The 20,580-nt window shown below is 37.7% G+C and overlaps 1 protein-coding gene across 1 annotated transcript in view; it reads right to left on the reverse strand.

The window, feature by feature from the left end:
• Positions 1–20,580, reverse strand: part of LOC150101961 (ubiquitin carboxyl-terminal hydrolase 19-like) — a 629,785-nt gene that overhangs the window by 286,129 nt on the left and 323,076 nt on the right. The window contains exon 13 of the mRNA XM_090399944.1: positions 4,961–5,044. Within this exon, the coding sequence (XP_090256070.1) occupies positions 4,961–5,044 (84 nt within the window). The remainder of the gene's footprint in view (positions 1–4,960; positions 5,045–20,580) is intronic.

The following is a 20,580-nucleotide window of genomic DNA, read 5'->3' on the forward strand; positions in this document are numbered from 1 at the left end:
TGTTCCTTTATTTGCTTTGGTGATTATTATTTCCTTGTTTTTCTTTAATTCTTGCAGAGATTTAAATTCCTTATTAGAAAAACAAGGAAATAATAATCACCAAGGCAGATAAAGGGAACGTCACAGTATTGCTTAACCAGAAGGAAGCTGGAAGCTGTCCTACTTTGGCCAAACAGGCAGGACAGCTAATATCAGAATTTTCAGAACACATGGACTACATCCGGTTTCACCAATACAGCCACTCTGGTCTTGCAGACCATGCTCTGGATACCCACCATAGAATACAGTGGAAGAAAGCCACGATAATACACCGTAGTAAATTCAAATACGAAAGGCTATTCATGGAATCAGCCTCAGCCCTAAGAAACATGCCAAACCTGAACAAATTTGGGTGCATGAGACTGCCCCAAATTTGGGAAACCTACATCAGAAGACCTTCAGCCCAATCAGCCAAGAATACCAACATTGCCCACTAGGGGGCACCATCAGGACTTTTAGGAGAAAGAATAGCTTCCTGCTTTGTTCCTCATTTACTGTGTGTTGTGCTTGCGTGCACGTGTCTTGTATTTAAGTTCCTGTGATAACGACAACGTGACGTTGCCAAAATATTGGAAGTGTATTAAAATTTATTTTAATGTATATTCTATTGTACGTTGTAATTTCCTTAAGCTATTTAGTAAAACTTTCTTACAAGTTCTTTTCAATACGAAATTCAATTTTATTCTGCTCAACACTTAAATGGTGATTACTTCCAATTTCAAATCCTCTGTACACTCTAGTGTCTTGCATCAATGAGAAAACAGCACTATTAACAATAACATAGTCAATGAGACTTTATTGTAATTTCCTTAAGCAATTTAGTAAAACTTTCTTACAAGTTTTTTTCAATATGAAATTCAATTTTATTCTGCTCAACACTTAAATGGTGATTACTTTCAATTTCAAATCCTCTGTACACTCTTGTGTCCTGCATCAATGAGAAAACAGCACTATTAACAATAACATAGTCAATAAGACTTTTCTTATTCCTTGCATTTTCTCTCCATTTTTTTTTTATTATTAATATTGTCCAATACCATTTGGCTACTTGTATATGAGATATACATTGTATATCTCATATACAAGTAGCCAAAAGATGCTAGATCTTATTAATAAAAATGTCTGGATGAGAGAAAGATGTTGAAAGGTTATTACCTTGGTTCTACTATACCTTAAAGATACCAAGAAATTATATATCTGGTTTTAATCCTTTACTTCAATCTTGTCTCTTTCCCAGGTCTGGTTCCTACTGATGAGGCCTCAATAAAGTTTGAAACTGGTCTGGGTAGTGGTCTTTCCCATTATGCATAGCATTTTACACATCCAAAAGGTGTGTGTGTTTTGCATTATGGGATACATACTAAGGCTAGTGACGTGAAGTTATTAGCCTCTATATACAGGTAGCTTAGACGTGAATATATTTCACATGCAAAACATTGTTTTGCTTCCTTGGGTAAAGGATTAAAATAAACTAAATAATTTTTTGGTATCGTTTTATTACACATTAAAGAATGATTGCAACTGTGTTAGACATCAGGAAATAAAAAAATATTACTCAGCATTATAACCAGATACCAGCTGAAGGTATTAAGAGTCCCACTTCAACTTGAACAGAAATTTTAAAAAATGTCACATGACATCATTATTTTTACAAATACTCAAAGATAAACATTTCATATTCTAATGAGGTCTCTTCAGTGTCCCACTGAAGAGACCTCAATAAAGGTCGAAACTAGTCTGGGTAGTGGCCCTTCCCTTAATGCATAACATTAGACATATCCGCAAGGAGATGTGTTTTGCATTATAGGAGATACTGAGACAGGAGTGTTGGTAGTTTGCTCCACCTTTGCAACGAGTTGCCCTGGTGTTGTACCATCTTACCCCAGTCCTGAAGATACTTTCAGGCGCAAACTTTGTTTGCTCACACTTAGATAAAGGATTAAACTAAATTTATTGCAGAGAGAGAGATAGAGATGAGATGAAAGAGGAGAGAGAATGTCTCGGCAATGAGATGATAAGTATGAAAGATGAGATTAGGCGAATGGAAGAGATGAATGCAAGGTGAATCAGAGTAGAAGTGAGAGAGAGTTATGGGAATGATAGAAGTGGAGAGACAGTTATGAGAATGACAGATGAGGATAGAATAGAAACAGGTAGAAGAGAGGGAATGAGAAAGAGTTATGGGAATGATAGAAGAGGAGAGAATGGAAACAGTCAGAGGAAGGGAATGAGAAGAATGTGAGGAAGTGTTGGAACTAGGGATAGAGTGATGCAACCAGAACAGCAGGTAAGTAGGGGAACACAGAGAGAAAGGGTTAGAGGGAGAGAGATAGAGAGAGAAAGCGAGGAACGCAAGTGAGCAATCAAGGAACAGAGTGGTAAGAGGTGTGATGTATGGAGACTCAATGATCCGTGGCGTGCAAGATAGGATGCCATAGGAGTATTTGCCTGGAGGAATGATAGAAAGTGTGGCTATGGTAATTAAGCAGGGTGAAAGGGTGGATGAGACGACTGTAAGATGGTGGGCACGAATGACTCGAGAGGCAGTGTAAATCGGGTGGCGAGAGCTTTGAGATTCATGCTTGATGTTGTACAAAAGAAAATGCAGAGAGGAAAGATAGTGTGTGTGTGTGTTACCCAGGTATGATAATGATGAGCTGAACAGAACAGCAATAATAATGAATAGCATAATAGCCAGAATGTGTCAGAAGAGAGGATTGGAATATGTGGCTGCTTGGAGGACATTTGAGAACAGAAAGGAACTGTATGCGAGAGACAACTTGCATTTGAATGAGGAAGGATGTAGGCATCTGGAGAGATTGCCGTTTTCTGAATGAGTCGGTGTGTCAATGCAGGGGAAACTAGAATTCCCAGGGTAGCAGGGGTGGCCTCTTGTGGGAATGAGGAAAACATCAGGTAAAATTGAGTCCAGTAGAGTCTGGAGGGGATGATGATAGGTATACAAGCAGTGATATTTTTATGCTTTATACTAATACCAGGAGTATTCGGAATAAAGGAAATGAACTGATAGCATTAGCCTGGCCAAAGATTATTGGGATCTCTGTGGTTGATGAAAGATGATATAATAACAGGAATAGAAATAGCAGGGTACAGCATTTTCAGCAGGATAGGAAAGGAAAATGCAGTGGTGGAGTACTGCTTATGATAAGTGATGACTTATGTCCTCTAAGAGTGGAGGCTTTGGAAGACAATGACACTAATGGTTTTTGAAAGCATATGGCGTGAGGTAGAGGTGGGCAAGACAGGATATTTAGTTGGGTGTTGCTGCAAGCCAAGGAGCACAGAGAGTGGGGAGCAGGAGATGTTTAGGCAGTTGAGCTTGGCAAGTGCAAGAAGAATGATTGTTATGGGAGATTTTAACTACAGCAGTATAAGTTGGGAAGAGGAAAATGCATGTAGTAATATGGGAATGGAATTTCTAGAATTCTCGAGGGACAAATGTCTTAGGCAACATGTAATAGAGGGAACAGGAGGATCAAGAGTTTTGAATTTGGTCATAGCATCAAAGAGTTGATAATAACTGAGATGACATCTCTCTCCCAGTTTGGGAGAGTGACCATGTGATTTTGACTTGGAAGGTGAGTAGACATGCAGAAGTATCAAAGAAAAGGGAACATATGTGGAATTATAAGGCAGGTGATTACAACAGTCTTAGATATCAACTTGGGGGCAAGGCGGGAATATCATTAGTGCTTGGGAAATTGTGAAGGAATGTTTGTATTCCTTCACAATTTACAATTACAGTTAATTAAGTAAAGTTAAATTAAATTAAGTGTAAAGTTATTAAATTAAATTAAATTAAGTGGAAAGGTAAATTACAATTAATTTACCTTTACAATTAATCTTCATATCAATGATATTGTGAATGGATTGCAGGAGGATATTCAGTTGTTTGCAGATGATGTGAAGCAGGGAAGGGTTATTAGTAATAGTGTAGATGTGGCAGCCCTGCAAGAGAATTTGAATAAACTACACAGATGGGCAAATGAATGGGGGTTTCGGTTTAATGCAGCAAAATATAGTCTTGAAGTTTGGGATACATTGATGGGAGGATTGGAGGATAATACTTGATTGGAGGAGTTGTACTGGAGGAAGTAGGGGGAGACAAGAGATTTGGGAGTGATGATTGATAGAAAACTGAAATTCAGGGAACGTATTGCAAAGGTGGTGAAGGTAACCCAGAGGATTGCTGCAATACTGAGAAGGATGCTGATGTTCAGAGATAAAAGAGTTATCATTCCATTGTATAAGACCCTGATCAGACCACACTTAGATAATGTTCTCAAATTTGGTCTGCAGGATTTGAAGGGGATAAATTAACTGTGGGAAGAGTACAGAGGCAGATAACAAAGATAGTTTCAGAACTGTACAATGTTAGTTATGAGAATTGACTGAGAGAACGTGGAGTGCAGAGTTTGGTATATAGAAGAAGGAGAGGTGATATGATTGAGACTCTTAAACTGTTGAGAAGTAGTTACAGGGTTGACACTGGGAAGTTCTTTCGCTTGGTGGAACAGCAGGAAGGAGTGATGACAAGGGGTCCATCCCTGGAAGTTATAAAAGGAAGCTGTGAGCAAGAGGGTGAGGAGTGGTTTCTTTGCATGGAAGGTGGTTGAACCATGGAATGCATTGCATTGCCTGATAGAGTGGTGAGTGCAAGAACAGTCAATGAGTTCAAGGAGTGGTATGATTGGCTTTGTGTTTTCTAGGAAGGACCTTCCATGTTGAGTCTTTTGACTCCATGGAGGCCTGAATAATAATAATAATAATAATAATATGTTAATTCTCCATCCCCTTTAGAGCAAAATAAAAAATAAGGAGGTAACTATCTGAAGTCCAAAAAACATAATATAAGTGCATAGATGAATAAAGAAACCTAGTAATTAAATGTAGAACTTACATTTGCAGGATGAACTCCAGTCCTACGTGCAATCTTTTCCTTTAGTTCTTCTACTGTAGCATCCTGAGATATTATTAAAACATACTAGAAAAAATAAGAATATTATCTTAAAGAAGAATTCAATAATTTTATCTTATTTATTATTTGTATGCGACTCCCACTCAAGGTTTTTGTAAAAGTACAGTACATTTGTACAGATAACTTAAGATTTTTTTTCTACTTTATTATTATTTTATATATATGTTGTATTTGTTGCCTGGTATGAGGCAACTGTCCTGCTTATTGGAGGCCTGAAGTGACTTGAAAAAATTCAATTTTTTGTTTCTAGCAATTCATCCCCCATATAAAAGACATTCACAAACATTCATGCCCATGGATTCAAACCCACAGCCTATTGTCTGGAGAACAGATATGCTTGGCTTACCACGTGAGTATTTCTGGTAATGTGTTAGGGCAAAAGTTTGATACAACATGATATTTTATGTAATTATATTTCTAAAGTGAACGTGCGAGTGCACATGCACTGTAGTCACAGTGTGTGTGTGTGTGTGTGTGTGTGTGTGTGTGTGTGTGTGTGTGTGTGTTTTCAGTCAATTAGACACTGCATGTTTGATAGAAAGAGGCTGGTGGTATCCTGGTATGGGAACTGTTATCATGTACATTACTAGGATTCTCATCCCCAGTGAAACACACTGCTAATTCTTACCTGTGGATTATTTTGGAAAACGTTTTGCCCTACATGGTGACAATGTAGTTTCAATGGATGCAAACTCTTCCAGCAAGACAATGCTCCATATCATAAGGCTTGCATTTTGTAAGCATGGTTGAAAGTGAATATCCAAACATTCTGTGTGCTCTCCTGGCTGCTTAATTATCCTAATTTGAATACCATTTGTGGGATCATGTGGGGTGCATCACTCGATCAATGGCCTCTAGGATGTTATTCTGTCTAGTTAGTCCAGAATACTTGAGGACACCTTCTAGGGTCTAGTGGGGGATCAATGCCAAGATGGGTGCAAGTTGTTATTTTGACCAAAGTAGGCCCAACATGCTACTAGGTAGGTGGTCATAATGTATTTGCTTGTATGCGTATGTATACATGCACATCCCTCCTGTACATCTCTTGAAGGGACATGTCATTGATGATACATATACATGTGTGTGTGTATATATATAAATCATCATCCTCCCATGAGGATGATGATTTACATTATTTTGACATTGGACAAAATAATGTGAACACCTGGGAAATAGGCAATATGTCTTTATTAATAAGGTGTGGGACCACCATTTACCTTTAATACAGCTGCCAACTGTCTTGGAATAGATTTATACAACTTTTTAATAGTTTTCAGTGAAATGTTGTACCATTTGTTGATTAGAATATCTGCCAATTGCTTGAGAGATGTTGGAGGAGAGAAATTGCTTCTCACTCTGGTCTCCAAAATTGTCCACAGTGGTTCGATGATATTCAAGTCAGGATAATCTGTATTCAAGTGATTGAGCTGGACAGGGCAGATGTTGAAGTTCTTCTTGGTGCTCCTCAAACCAATACTGAACTGTTCTGCATTATCATCTTGAAAAATGGCATCATTGTTGGGAAACAACAATTGGACTATATGATATACCTGATCAGCCAGAATGTCAATGTACATGCTGACAGTAACTTGACCATTGAGGGTTGGGGGGGGGGGGTCCAGACAGTCTGAATTGTACTCTTCCTTGGGGGTTCTCCATACATAAACCTGACTTGTTAGGAATAAAGTGAATGCTGACTCATTGGACAAAATCAATTGTTTCCAGTCATCAGTTGTAAAGGTTTTTTTTGTTCCTGCCACCATCTTTTTTTGCAATTTTGCATTGGATTAATTTGTGATTAAAGGTTTAGCAAAAATTGCAGACTGTCCATGGATGTTGGCTTTGTCAAGTTTTCTGCAGACTGTTTTTGTGGAAATAGGGTCTTCAAAGTGGATATTGAATTCAGCTTTCACTTTTGCTACAGTAGTTCTGTATTCTTTGGACAATCTTTGTCAGTGTTTGACAGTCCCTGTAATTCAATTTCAGTTTTTGGCCACTATTCTTCTTCACTAATGAAGTCTTGCCATGCATTGTGTAAGCAGTCAGAACCATGGAGGCTGTTGCTCTTGACAAACTTATTAACTGGGCTGTTCTGGTTACAGATGCTTCTACTAAATGGGCTGGCTAATACAATTTGCCTCTTTGGAAGTATAACAAGTTTCATGGAGAAAACACAGTCTGGAGATATTAACTAAGGTTGTTTAGCTAATTAGACTATTACATTTATTATTACATTAGCCAGGCGATATCAGCCCAGGGGGACTTTTTGGCCTCAAGCACCACATGTCACCACTGTGCATGGTCCTCTGCAACTGTCCACCACATTCTGGTTTCCAGCCCAACAGCCTGCAGGTCTTCCTTCTCCTGATCTGCCCATCTTCTTCTCAGTCTCTATTGATTGGGGTTGGGCCTCCCAAACTTGTCTAACAGTCCTTTCGGGGGCCCATATGGTACAGGTGCCCCAGCCACTGAAGACGCCAGGCTCGCAGCTCCATCAAGATGTCTGCCGAGTTGTATAAAGTGTGTATGGCAGCATTGGACCGCCTCCTCCAGACTCTGTCTGCCATGACCCCCTCCATAGATACGTCGTAGCATCTCGTTCTCGAATGCCCTCAGGTAATCAGCTTGTCTCACCATGAGAGTCCACACTTCAGCACCTTAGAAAAGAACAGGCCTGATTGAAGTCTTGTATAGTCTCACCTTTGTAGTCCAAGACAGCAAGCATGAGGCGAAAAGGGGATGCACCTGATAATAGGCCACATTCGCAGCATTTACCCGACTCTGGACATCAATCTCAACTTTGTTGTCTCCAGTCACAAAAGAACCCAAGTACCTAAATACCTTCACCCTCACAAACTGTGCAGCTCCCTCTGGATCTTGAGCATGGCGACTCATAAAAAGGTATTTTGTCTTCTTGGCGTTTATCTTCAGGCCAATTTCTTCTGCAGCTTCCTCAATAGCAATAACCAATGCCACTGTGTCGTCCCATTGATGCGCCATGACATTCAAGTCATCCGCATAGCCAAGAATCCTAATTTGCACTCCTATGTCGACTCCACCTGCCACTTGCTGTGTTTCTAATTACTTTTTCCAACACTAGATTGAAGAGAATCGGAGAAAGTCCATCACCCTGCTTCACACAGTCTGTACTTGAAACGGATCTGACAGGTTACCTTCTGCTTTCACTCTTGCTCTCGAACCAGCTACGCACACCAGCACCATTTTTTGGAGTTTTCGAGGAATTCCCAGCTCTTCTAACACCCGCCATATTTTTGGGCGTATTATTGAGTCATAGGCTTTAGAAAAGTGTATGAAAATATTATGAACTCCCGGTTATATTCCCAGCACTTGGTGAAGAGTTGGTCTATTGTAGAACGGTTCCTCCTGAAGCCCGTCTGGTAGTCACCAAGGCACTCTTATGCATATGCTGTGAGGTGCATTAGCATGATGTTAGACAGCACCTTGCAGCCAGTTGACAGCAGTGAGATGCACCTATAGTTGCCGCATTGAGCCTTATCTCCTTTCTTATACACTGGGGTGATCAGTGACTCCTTGCACTCGTCAGGCAGCCATTATTCTCGCCAGATCATAAAGAAGAGCCTGTGCAGCTGCTTCAGCAGGACGTTCCCACCATTCTTCAGGAGCTCCACCAGTATGCAGTCCACTCCTCGAATCTTATTATTTTTCAGCATGTGGATAGCACGAGTAATCTCACTAAATGTCGGTTCTTCAATAAATGGTTCAGCAGTTTGATAAGGAGTATAATCCTCTGATATTGACGTTCCAGCATTGACATTCAGCAAGTTCGCGAAATATCCATGCCACCGAGCGAGAGCATCTTTTGAGTTCGTTAATAGATTTCTACTCTCATCTCTTATGGTTGCTGCTTGTGTCTGGGCACCTCGGATGGCTTTGATCGTCCAGTACATCTCCCGTCTTATTCATCACCCTATTTCTCTCTATATTAGACACTTTCTCATTAAGATACTTCCGCTTTTCTCTGTGTAGACATGTATTCACCACTCTTCTCACATGCAGCTTTCTTCCTGCTATCTGCTAGGTAGTTCAATAGTGCTTCCCTTCGTTTTGCTACAGCTTCTTCACACTCTCTATTAAACCATGCTTTTCTCCTCCTCTTTCTCTTTCCCACAGTTCTCGATGCAGCTAATGCAACCATATTTTTGATGGTGTCCCACATCCCATCCGGATCATCCTCTTCCTCCTGTAACTCCCCAAAATGATTCTGCAACTCTAACTGGAAAGCCCGCTTGCCTTCCGCTGTTTTCAACTTGTCTAGGTCCCATGCCGATACAGGAAATGGCTATGGATTTTTTTTATGTTCTGGATTTGACAGGAGATGGGTAAAGTTCTGCTGATTTTGTGAAGAGGAGAGCCATTACAAGTCTCCCAGATATGACTGATTTCATTGGAGAGGCTAATGTGAGAGAGAGCAGATGATTCTGGCACTATCTGCTAAGGTTTTGATAACACCATATTGCTTGGTGACAATGCGATAGAGGAAGGATGCACCTTCCAGTGTGGGTAGGTTCTCTGTAGAAAAGGATCCAGTGCATAAACGGTTAACAAGAGTGTCAAGGAAGGAGAGGCCAACAGTTTTACTTTTCAATGGATACAGATAGAAGGAAAAGGATGGCTAAGAGTACAGAATGTTGTGAGATGTCAGAATAAGATGCACAGTTGGAAACAAGATAAGGAACTGTCAATCATCACATGCAATGTTCTCTAGGCAGAACACTAGCAACTAGTTGCAGAAGTCATGGGGCAGACAAAATGATGGCAGTTTACTTAGCAGTAGCATACTCAGCTGAAAGCCTTGGTGATATCAAGTGCAATCCCTTAGAAATTGCCAAACTTTTCCATGGTACTTATCTAGAGATGTTTGACATCTCTGGATAAGTACCATGGGTGAGCAGATCCCTTGTTGTTTGGCACTGGCAAAAATCCATGTTGGCAGTTCTTTATTAGATGAATATCCTCAAGGCAGCATAAGAGTTGGGTATTGATTGTTTCTCCATTACTTTGGAGAGGATTGAGATAAGAGTACAGAATAGATGGTAAGGATTTATCATCCTCTGGAATGGGTTGTGCATGGAATAATTTCCAGGGTTTAAGGTAGATACTAGTGAAATAAGAGAACATAAAAAAAGGTGAAATAGAACATGAATTAACTTTGTAATGCAAATCTTCAAGACAAGTGGAGGAATGCCATCAGGACAGGGGACTGTTTTGTGTCTACTTTGAACAAGATTTTTCTGATCATTTTCCAGTGAAAGTTTTTTCTACTTTTTTAGACTTGAATACAAGTCTAAAAAAGTAGAAATACATACTTTGTTTCTCTTTTATATATCTGTTTTAGATTATATAAAATAAGATTTAAATCCAAAGGAAACACAGTTGCCATTATAACGAACTCATAGTGAATAGCATGTTATAGTGGATAGTTTGTAATAGCAATTTTCTTTGGAATATAATTTTAGTAGTAATAGGCTACAGTCAGGTCTTATCATCTGTTTGTTATAGCAAGCAAGTTTCTTAGATTGCTGGTGTTGTATGCTGAGAATCAGCTATACACAGCAACATAGGAAACTTTTGAGTGCAGAATTATGGACAAAAGTACTCTTTTATCCATAATTCTGTCCATATTGAAAAGGACAGTTAAAAGTTTTACACACTATCAAAAATTTTGGTTCTTGGTTTCAAATTGTTTCATTCTTTTTCAGTAAAGTTTGTATAGTTGAGTCTACAGTTTACCTATAAAAGCTGCTCAACTATACAAACATTACTGAAGAAAGAATGAAACAGTTTCAAAAATAAGAACCAAACCTTGTAGTCTCAGTGGCTAACTTCAAAGTAAACATTCATTGATTTGGATAAGGAAACACATGGTGAAGTTATCTGTAAGGATAGAAAAATAAGATTGCCACAATGGACACAAGAATTAAAGAAGCAGCAGTCTTAGAAAAAAAATAAAGAATACTGAAAGTTCCTAACAAATAAGTCAGCATATGTCCTAAAAGAATACAGAGAAAAATATAAGAGTTAAGCTATGTGTGAAAGTCATGGGAAGACTGATAAGAATATAGAACATAAATATCAGGAAGGTGGTAATATATTCTGGAAGATACTGAAAAGGCTTAGAAATGGAGAAAAGAGTACTATAAAAGGAATCAAAGATGATAAAGATAACATTAAAACTGAAGATAAGGATATCATAGATGTCTGGAGTAATTACTTTGAAAGACAATTAAATGAACCAAACAGTGACAGAATTGTAGTAGAAATTTTCAAGAGAAATGCACACAGGAGTACATATCAATGCTTGAGGCAGAAAAGTCGTCAAAAACTTGAAATGCAGAAAGGCACCTGATGTAGATGATATTCAACCAGAAATACTCAATTATGGACATATAAAAGCTTTGCAGTGGCTACAATGCATAATTCAGAAGGCCTGGTCAGAAGGTCAAATTCCAGATGATTGGAGTAGAGCTCTCATAGTACCCATCTATAAAAAAAAAAAAAAAAAAAAAAAAAAGAAAGAAAGCTATTCCAGATCTAAAGAATTTCTCTACCAAGTATTCCAGTTAGGATTTATGCAAGCATACTTGAAAAGAGGCTGAGAAAAATTGTGGAAGAGAAACTGGAAAAAGAAAAAGTTTAATTCAGACCAAAGAGAGGTTGTCAGAATGAGATTTTCACTTTATAGTTGAGAAATCATTGCAGTATGACAAGTATCCATAATTGTAGATCTGGAAAAAGCATAGGACAAGGTGCCCAAAGCTTTTCAAAATACTGCAATTATATGGGGTAAATGGAACATTACACCAAGTGTATTTAAGTTGTAAGTCAGTGGTTAGAATTGAAGGAAATACAGGAAGATAGTTTGAAGTATAATTAGGTGTAAGACAAGGAAATGCATTATCTCCACTCTAACTCATCTATATGGATCACATTATGAAAGAAAGTGAAGTTAAACCTGATATTAGAATTGGAGATATTAAAGTTGACTTTTGCTTTATGCAGATGTGTTCTACTCCTAGGCATATCCAGTGCAACTCTCCAGAATTCTCTAACTAAATTGAATGACAGCTGTAACAAATTTGGCATGAAAAAGCAGCAATAAAAAGAACAAAACCATGAAAATAGGGAGGAATAGAAATTTCAACTGCATTCTGAATGGATTGCCTATAGAATGAGTAAAATATTTCAGTTATTTAGGCAAGTTAAATCTGGAAATAGACAACAGCATAAGCAAAGCTGTTATGGTAGGGAGCCAGTTGAATAAATTTATATAGAAAGAGAGAAATTAGTCAAAACAATAAACTAGAAGAATACAAGACAGTGTTTAAATTGGATAGATGGGTTAGAAATAAAGCACTTCATCAAATAGAGACCACACATATAAGAATTATAAGAAAATTAGGAGCATGAACAGATGGCATTAACAGCAGAATCACATCATATTAAAAATATGATGACATTAGGAAGAAACTTGATATTGTTTGCATTCAAGAATGTGTGAGCAGGACTAATCTAGAGTGGTACAGTCACTTAAATAGAATGGGAGAGGAAAGATTAGCAAAACCTGTGTTTGATGCCACAGTGGCAGGAAAAAGACCCAGAGGAAGACCAATGTCCAGGTGGATTGATTCAGTTAGAAGTGCCTTTGAACAAAATGTTTGATATGACAATATTGAGTGCTGACAAGTAACAGACTAATTTGGAGGAAAACTGTTCATAGGAGATTTTTGATAATAAGGTAAAGTTAATTATATAGTGATGTCATAATAGCATGAACACCCTTTGAGGGTACATATCAGGAAACTGATGATGAGGACGATAAGATTAAATGACACTTATAGGTATTCAAAGCCTATATCATAGGTGTTCAAGCCTATATATCATGGACATTTAGAACTTTGAATTGTTAGAAATGGTATAACATATTTCCAAAGCTTCAAGTGCTAAAATCATTTGATAAGAGTTTACATATTTAGGATGAAAAACAATAAAAAAGTTGAGAACTTACATCACAAGACATTAAAGTTTGTCCTTTAACAAATGACCTATAAATAAATTGATCATTAATCTATCGTGATATCCCTTAACTAGTTCAGTGTTCTCCCCAGAAATTTTTACCAGCTGGGTGGAATGAAGCATTAGCCAAGTGTACAAAAATTTTGAATGAGTTAAGAAAGACCCTTTTTCATAACAAATTAAAATAGTAATTTTATTAGAAATTACTTCAAACAAGGATAATATTTTATATAGTAATTATAACAAACAAGACTAGGATTTTTCTCATTTTCTCATTAAGTACCGAAAAATCTTGTAATGCTCACAGCTTAAAATTCTATACATTAATTCTTCTCTTCTTCTTAGAAGCCAAGTTGTCAGCAGCTTTTTCGTAATTAAAATCTATTGGATCTGGTCGCTCCAGTGAAATCAGCATCAGAATTATTTAGAGTGTTCTGACTGATGCAATTCCTCATACAGGTTTTTATCCTTTTTAATGCAGAGAAATCCCTTTCACATTCAGCTGTGCTCACAGGTATGGCCAGTCCAACAGCAGCTAGTTTTGCTAAATTTGGAAAACTCTTTGAGCTCAGATGTTGCTAATTTCAGCAGTATTTGTCTTGGATCTAGATTTTTGCATGACTGTCCATTAATCATTTTGATGCAATTGCCCATTCTAGTTTAGTACTTTCATAGAATGGGCAGGACTTCCATTTCTAGAATAATAATCAAAAACAATCTCAGATCATATACTGTAGTCTTAAACGTAATAAAATTAGAAACTTGATAATCAATGTGAAGGTTTGACCATTCACCTGAAAGATGCTGATGAAGATTTTGAAAATGTCTGCCAGGAGTGTCTTTCAATTCTATGATGGATAGTTTTCTGGCTTCTAAGACTGGCTCTGTTTCAGTTAAGTCAACATCTTGCCTTTGCCATGATCTAGACAAGTTAGCTAAATGCGGTAACAATCTGAAAGCATCATTAGTGAAGCTACGAAATTGTATGTTCTGATATATTTACTTAAACCTTCAGCTGTGATCTCATTTCATTCGGTGGCCTCTCTTTCCACTGCAGCTATAACACTCACCATGCATTCTCTTAGAGACTGTATTGCAGAATCATGAGACAGCCATCTAGTGTCACTAGCCATTTTAAATTTAATCTGAGGACTGTTCAGTATATTTTGGATTTGGGTTAAACCAGCCATCCTGACTGAGGAATTTTGGAAGAAGAAAAAGCAACTGCCTTAAGATATCATTAAACATGACTAAATAAGGCACTTAAGCAGCTGCTTGGGCACTAGCAAGAGACAGCCAGCAGTTTACACAATGACAATTGATCATGAGCCCATCCGTTTTATCTTTGAGCAGTTTTGTAACTCCCGTTTGCTTTCCAATCATGACAGCTGCTCCATCAGATCCTAGGCCCACCAGATTACAAGTTTTTAAGCCTAGACTGTCAAGGGTTTCAATTACTTTGTTAGTTATAGTCTCAGCCTTGCCATCAATGATATTGCAAGTTGATACAAAACTAACCCTGACCTCTTTTCTAAGTATTTAATGTACACAATCAGTTTTAAAACTGAGATGTCTGTAGTTTCATCACATAAAACACTGAAATAATCTACAGAATGTATATTTTTCAGTATTTCAGATGCTAAAATATCAATCAACTCTTGCATTATTCTTTCTGAGGTATAATGTGCATTTTTAACCAATGTTAAGATGTTCTATGTAGGAACAGTCCATAGCCTTACAATGCTCAAGGAATTTTTCAAATAATGTAGTATGTGGTAACTCATTTTTCACTAACCAATACATAGATCTTAAAGCTCCCAGAAATGCATCTCTCTGCAAGTTATTCAAAATTGAAATTGATTTTTCAATTTGCCCTATTCCAGTTTCTTCTAGTATATGTTTTTCAATTATATCTGAACAAGAATCAGTGTGTAACTTGCTTTGTTCATGGTCATCCAAGCTTTCTTTTCGAAGTCTTGTGCATGGCACAGTTAACCAAGTCACTTCCTTGTTTGTGGGTCATCTCTTTCCGTATTTCATACATGTGGAACACATCATTCCATTATCTTTCATCACTAACCAATGGAATGTTTTAAACCACTCACTGTTAATACCCGATAAGCAGTGTTTAGACACACGTTTTATATTTGAAAGAGAATCTGCAGAAATCGACGATTCTGTTGTTGGTTTGGTGTCTTTGCTACTATGCTTATTGGTTTCATCTTTCTTAAAATAACTTAAGAGTGTGGTTTTCTGGCTTGACTTTTTACTCATTATGGAGTAATTTAATAAATACAAAATACCATTGTTATTAAATTAATCAGAACAAATCAATGAATTGTGCACTGAGACACAGTGCATTATTGCGATATAACGCACGTTATATCGCAATTTTACTATTTATAAGTATTAATTACTAGGAATGGGAATTGGTATCACTCAAGAATGATATCATAGTCCTCGAGAGTTTTGAGAATTCCCTGAGATCACAACTATATTTGATGTGCAGGCCTCACGAGTATCGAGACTCTCCGTTTCGATTTCTCATCACTATTAATTAAAAAATGTCTTAAACTATTTTTCCATTCTTGCTCATTATTTAGCCATGTCAATTCACAACATTAATTAACCGGGTGGACAGTAAAACCAGCCAGGCAGTTTGTCCATTTAAAAGGTCCTGGGGAGAACATAGTAGTTCATAATGTAGTTCACATTCATGTATGCTTCCTGGCGGTTGTATACATGGCAGGAGAGACAAGGGGGAAAACGTATATGCACAAAATGCAGGCAATAGGAGGAACTTGGCAATTTAGAAATGACGATAACTAACCTCGTTGAGACTATAACTGACCTCATTGAGTCAGAGACGGGAGACTCTCCACATAGCGAGATGACTGTATGATAGAGGGCGAGAGAAGTATGAATAAAATAATAAGAGTGGGAAGTATTGGAAAGGTTGAATGATTTTGAAGTTTTAGGAGATGTTCTCAATTGGGAAGATGAATGGCAAACAAGAGTGGCTGACTTACAGAGAGAGATAGATGAGCTGAAAGAGCAGGTGGAATGTCTGGGGAATGAGATGAGAAGTGTGAAAGATGAGATTAGGCGAATGGAAGAGATGAATGCAAGGCGAATTAGAGGAGGAGTGAGAGAGAGAGAGAGAGAGTTATGGGAATAAGAGAACAGGCGAGAATAGGAACAATAGTAGAGGAGAGGGAATGAGAGAAAGAAAGTTATGGGAAAGGTAGAAGAAGAGAGAATAGGAACAGTATAAGAGAGGGAATGAGAGAGAGAGAGTTATGGGAGTGGTAGAAGAGAGGGAATGAGAGAGAGTTGTGTGAATGATAGAACTGGTGAGAATAGTATAAGTGGAAGAGAGGTAATGAGTGTCAGATATATGAATGATAAAGAGGAAAGAATGGAAACAACAGAAGAGAGGGAATGAGAGGAATGCAAGGGAGCACAGGAACTAGGGACAGAGTGATGTACAGAAGGGATATCAGGTAAGTAGGGGAGCACAGAGAGAAAGATATTGCCGATATTCGTTTACACTTCTCACTACATGTAACAAGTGAATCCGACACTGCTCGTTGAGCAGTATTGCTACAGATAAATTGTATGCTTGTGCACATTATGTCTGTGAGATGAGAAACTTTTATTATTGGTATGTGTGTTTGTGGTGAGGGTGAAATATTTTTGCCAAAAATATTTCACCCTCGGATTCACTTATTACGTGCATTGCAAAGTGCAAATATATATCGGCGAGTCTAGTCGCAACTGACCGAATGTGTCAATTCTGACACTGCTTTAGATCACAGTGCATTTGCTTTGTAATCTAAAGCATTTATCTTACAATTCCAATTATTAACTATTCAATGTCAAAACATAAACTGTAACCTTTAACATGTTGTGTTGCATTTATATAATGTTGTAAGCATTGTTACTATTTATAAACATAAACAAAATTTAATTTTTTTTATTTCTTCCTTGGGGGTACTGCAGTGTTGCAGTACTTATGTACAAGCCGACACTGATCTCTCACCTAAAGATGTTCATAAACATTCATCCCCATGATGGGTTTCATACTCATTACCTATTGGTTGGAGAGCCGAGATGTTATCCACTCACCAACCAGGCCAGTAAATTATCATAAAACAGCAGTATGACATCTCGCCAATTTTTTTTTTTTTTAATGATAAGTTTCTTAAATTTAGCTTAAATTAAATTAATTAGATAGAAATTAAAAATATACCATAAATAAATTGTTTAAATTAAGGGGATATTAAATCCACATTGCTTCAAAGCTGAATAAGAAACTCTAAGATAGAAATCAAAGAGTTTCATGCCAAATATAGCAAACTATAAAAGTTCGGCGAGTCCAAGCGTAAGCAAACACCTAGTGGTAGAATACTGGGCAACTCGCAGTAAAGGCAGATAAAGCTACGATCACTATTCTTAGCCCTAATGTAAAACACATCCCCTAGAAGATGTATGTTGTTTTACATTAAAGGAGACAGGTCATTACCCAGACTGGTTTCAACTGTTATTGAGGTCTCATCAGCGAGTAGGTAGACCAAATAATACCAAGATTGTAGTGATAATAGTTTTAATACTTTACAGTACGAGTTGTCAAAAAAGGTGCACAAATAAATTAATGAAATAAAGTGCCAAAAGGCTTTACTTTGGTGATGTAAAAATTTGTTATTTTTACATCTCCAAAGTGAAGTGAAAATCTCACAAAAGAGACATTTTCCTGTTGTATATAATATCATGTTTCCTTTGTCTGTTTTCAGTATGATGGGATTATGTTTTAAGCAACAAAGACCTCTAAACTTCTAATTTTAGAAATAAGAATGGTAAATGAAGGTAATCTAGTGTAGTGTATAGCTTTTGCTACTTCAAAGTATAACTTGTTAATTTCATCTCTTGAATGGTAGTAGATGTTATGCTCTATAATTGTGTAAGAAATTGACATGTAAAAACTCTGGTACAGTAGCAGAACCCTATCATTTGTTGTTGTTATTATTATTCAGGCCTCCATGGAGTCAAAAGACTCATCATGAGAGGTCCTTTCTAAGAAACACAAGTCTATCAAGACTCATCGAGGGAGGTCCATTCTAGGAAACACAAAGGCTATCATACCACTCCTTAAACACATTGACCATTCTCGTTCTCACCACTCTATCAAGCAATGCAGTCCATGGTTCAACCACCCTCCATGCAAAGAAACCACTCCTCACCCTCTTTCTCACAGTTTCATTTCATAACTTCCAGGGATGGCCCCTTGTCATGACTCCTTCCCACTGTTCAACAAGTGAAAGAACTCTCGAGTGTCAACCCTGTAACTACCTCTCAACAATTTAAAAGTCTCAATCATATCACCTCTCCTTCTTCTATCCACCAAACTCTGCAGTCCACTCTCCCTCAGCCGATCCTCATAACTAACTTTGTACAGTCCTGACACCATCTTTGTTATCCGCCTTTGTGCAGTCTTGTCACCATCTTGGTTAACCTCCTTTGTACCCTTGCCACAGTTAATTTATCCCCTTCAAATCCTGGGGACCAGATCTGAAAACAATAGTCTAAGTGTGGTCTGATCAGAGTTTTATACAACGGAATGATTACCCTTTTATCTCTGCAGGTCAGTGTCCTTCTCATTATTGCAGCAATCCTCTGGGTTACCTTTGCAATATGTCCCCTTAATTTCAGGTTTTTATCAATCATCAACCTCAGATCTCTTGTCTCCCCTACTTTCTCCAGTTTAACTCCTGCCATAAAGTGTGCAGCATCCCATCGATGTGTCCAAAACCTCAAGACCTAACGTTTTGCTGCATTAAACTGAAACACCCCTATTCATTTGCCCATCTATCTAGCTTATTCAAATCCTCTTGCAGGGCCACCACGTCTGCACTATTACTAATAACCCTCCCAGCTTCGCATCACCCGCAAACAACTGAATATGTGAAGCTGGACGGGTTATTAGTAATAGCGCAGATGTGGTAGCCCTGCAAGAGGATTTGAATAAGCTAGATAGATGGGCAAATGAATAGGGGTGTTTCTGTTTAAGTGACCACACCACTTCAGATTAGCTCTGGTAACGCATTCCTGGATGCTGACAATATCAAGTTCTTTCCTAATATCCTCGTTTTTAATATGATATTGCCATTGATGCCATCTGTTCACACTCTAATCTTGCTAAGGACGCTATATCTACAGTCTCTAGTCTTTGGTCAAGTGTTTTACTTCTGACCAAGCTCTCAGATCGATAAGTTAAAATTGGCTTGAATACTGTCTTGTATACAGCTAATTTAGTGTTCCAATTAATTTCTCTCTTATTCCATATGAATTTATTCAACTGACTTCCCACCATACCAGCTTTGTTGATTCTGTTGTCTATTTCTATATTTAATTTACCATCTTCAGTAAAAATCGTGCCTAAGTAACTGAAATGTTTTACTTGTTCCACAGGTTCTCCATTCACAACACAGTTGACATTTTCAATGATTCTGCCTATTTTCATCGTCTTTGTCTTCTTATTGCTGACCTTCATACCATATCTATTACAACAGCTATTCAATTTAGTCAGGGAATCTTGCAAACTTGTAGCAGATTTATTTAGAAGTATAACATCGTCAGCATAAAGCAAAGAGCTGACATTAACATCTCCAATTCTGATATCATGTTTAATACCACTTTCCTTCATAATGTGATCCATATAGATAATCGATAACAGAGGGGATAATGTACATCCTTGCCTCACACCAGATTTAACATTAAACCACCTTCTGTACTTCCTTTCTAACTGCTGACTTACAACTCAAATACAGAATAAGTATTGCTTGATATAATGCCCCATTGAACAGCTTCTCTCTTGGCACCTTGTCATATGCCTTTTCCAGATCTACAAAACTTAAATACAGATCTTTATTATATTCCCATGATATCTCAACTATTTGTCATAAAGTGAAGATCTGATCCTGACAGCCTCTATTTGGCCTGAATCCAGCTTGTTCTTCACCAAGCTTTTCTTCCATAATTCTTCCCAACCGTTTCTCAAGTATACTTGCATAAATCTTACCAGGAACACTCAGTATGGAAATACCTCTGTAATTCTCACATTCAGTTTTATTTCCCTTTTTATATATGAGTACTATTAGAGCTCTACTCCAATCATTGCGAATTCGTCCCACTGTCCAGGCTCTCTGAACTATGCAGTGCAGCCACTGTAAGACTTTTATACCACCAAACCTCAGCATTTCTGGTCGAATATCATCTACTCCTGCTGCCTTTCCACATTTCAAGCCTTTGATGGCTTTTTCTACTTCAAGTATGGATATGTATTCCTGACAGTATGTCTGTTGAGTGTTTTTTTACCACTGTGCTATCACTGCTTGTTTTATTTAGCAATTTTTTGAAGTTATTACTCCATACCTCAAGGATATCTTTATCTCCCGTTTTCATGTCACCTTTATCATCTCCAACTCCTT

The sequence above is a fragment of the Typopeltis vanoorti genome, chromosome 11 (assembly GCF_054136105.1).
Source record: "Typopeltis vanoorti isolate ZY-2024b chromosome 11, IOZ_Tvanoo_1.0, whole genome shotgun sequence".
Classification (NCBI taxonomy): Eukaryota; Metazoa; Arthropoda; class Arachnida; order Uropygi; family Thelyphonidae; genus Typopeltis; species Typopeltis vanoorti.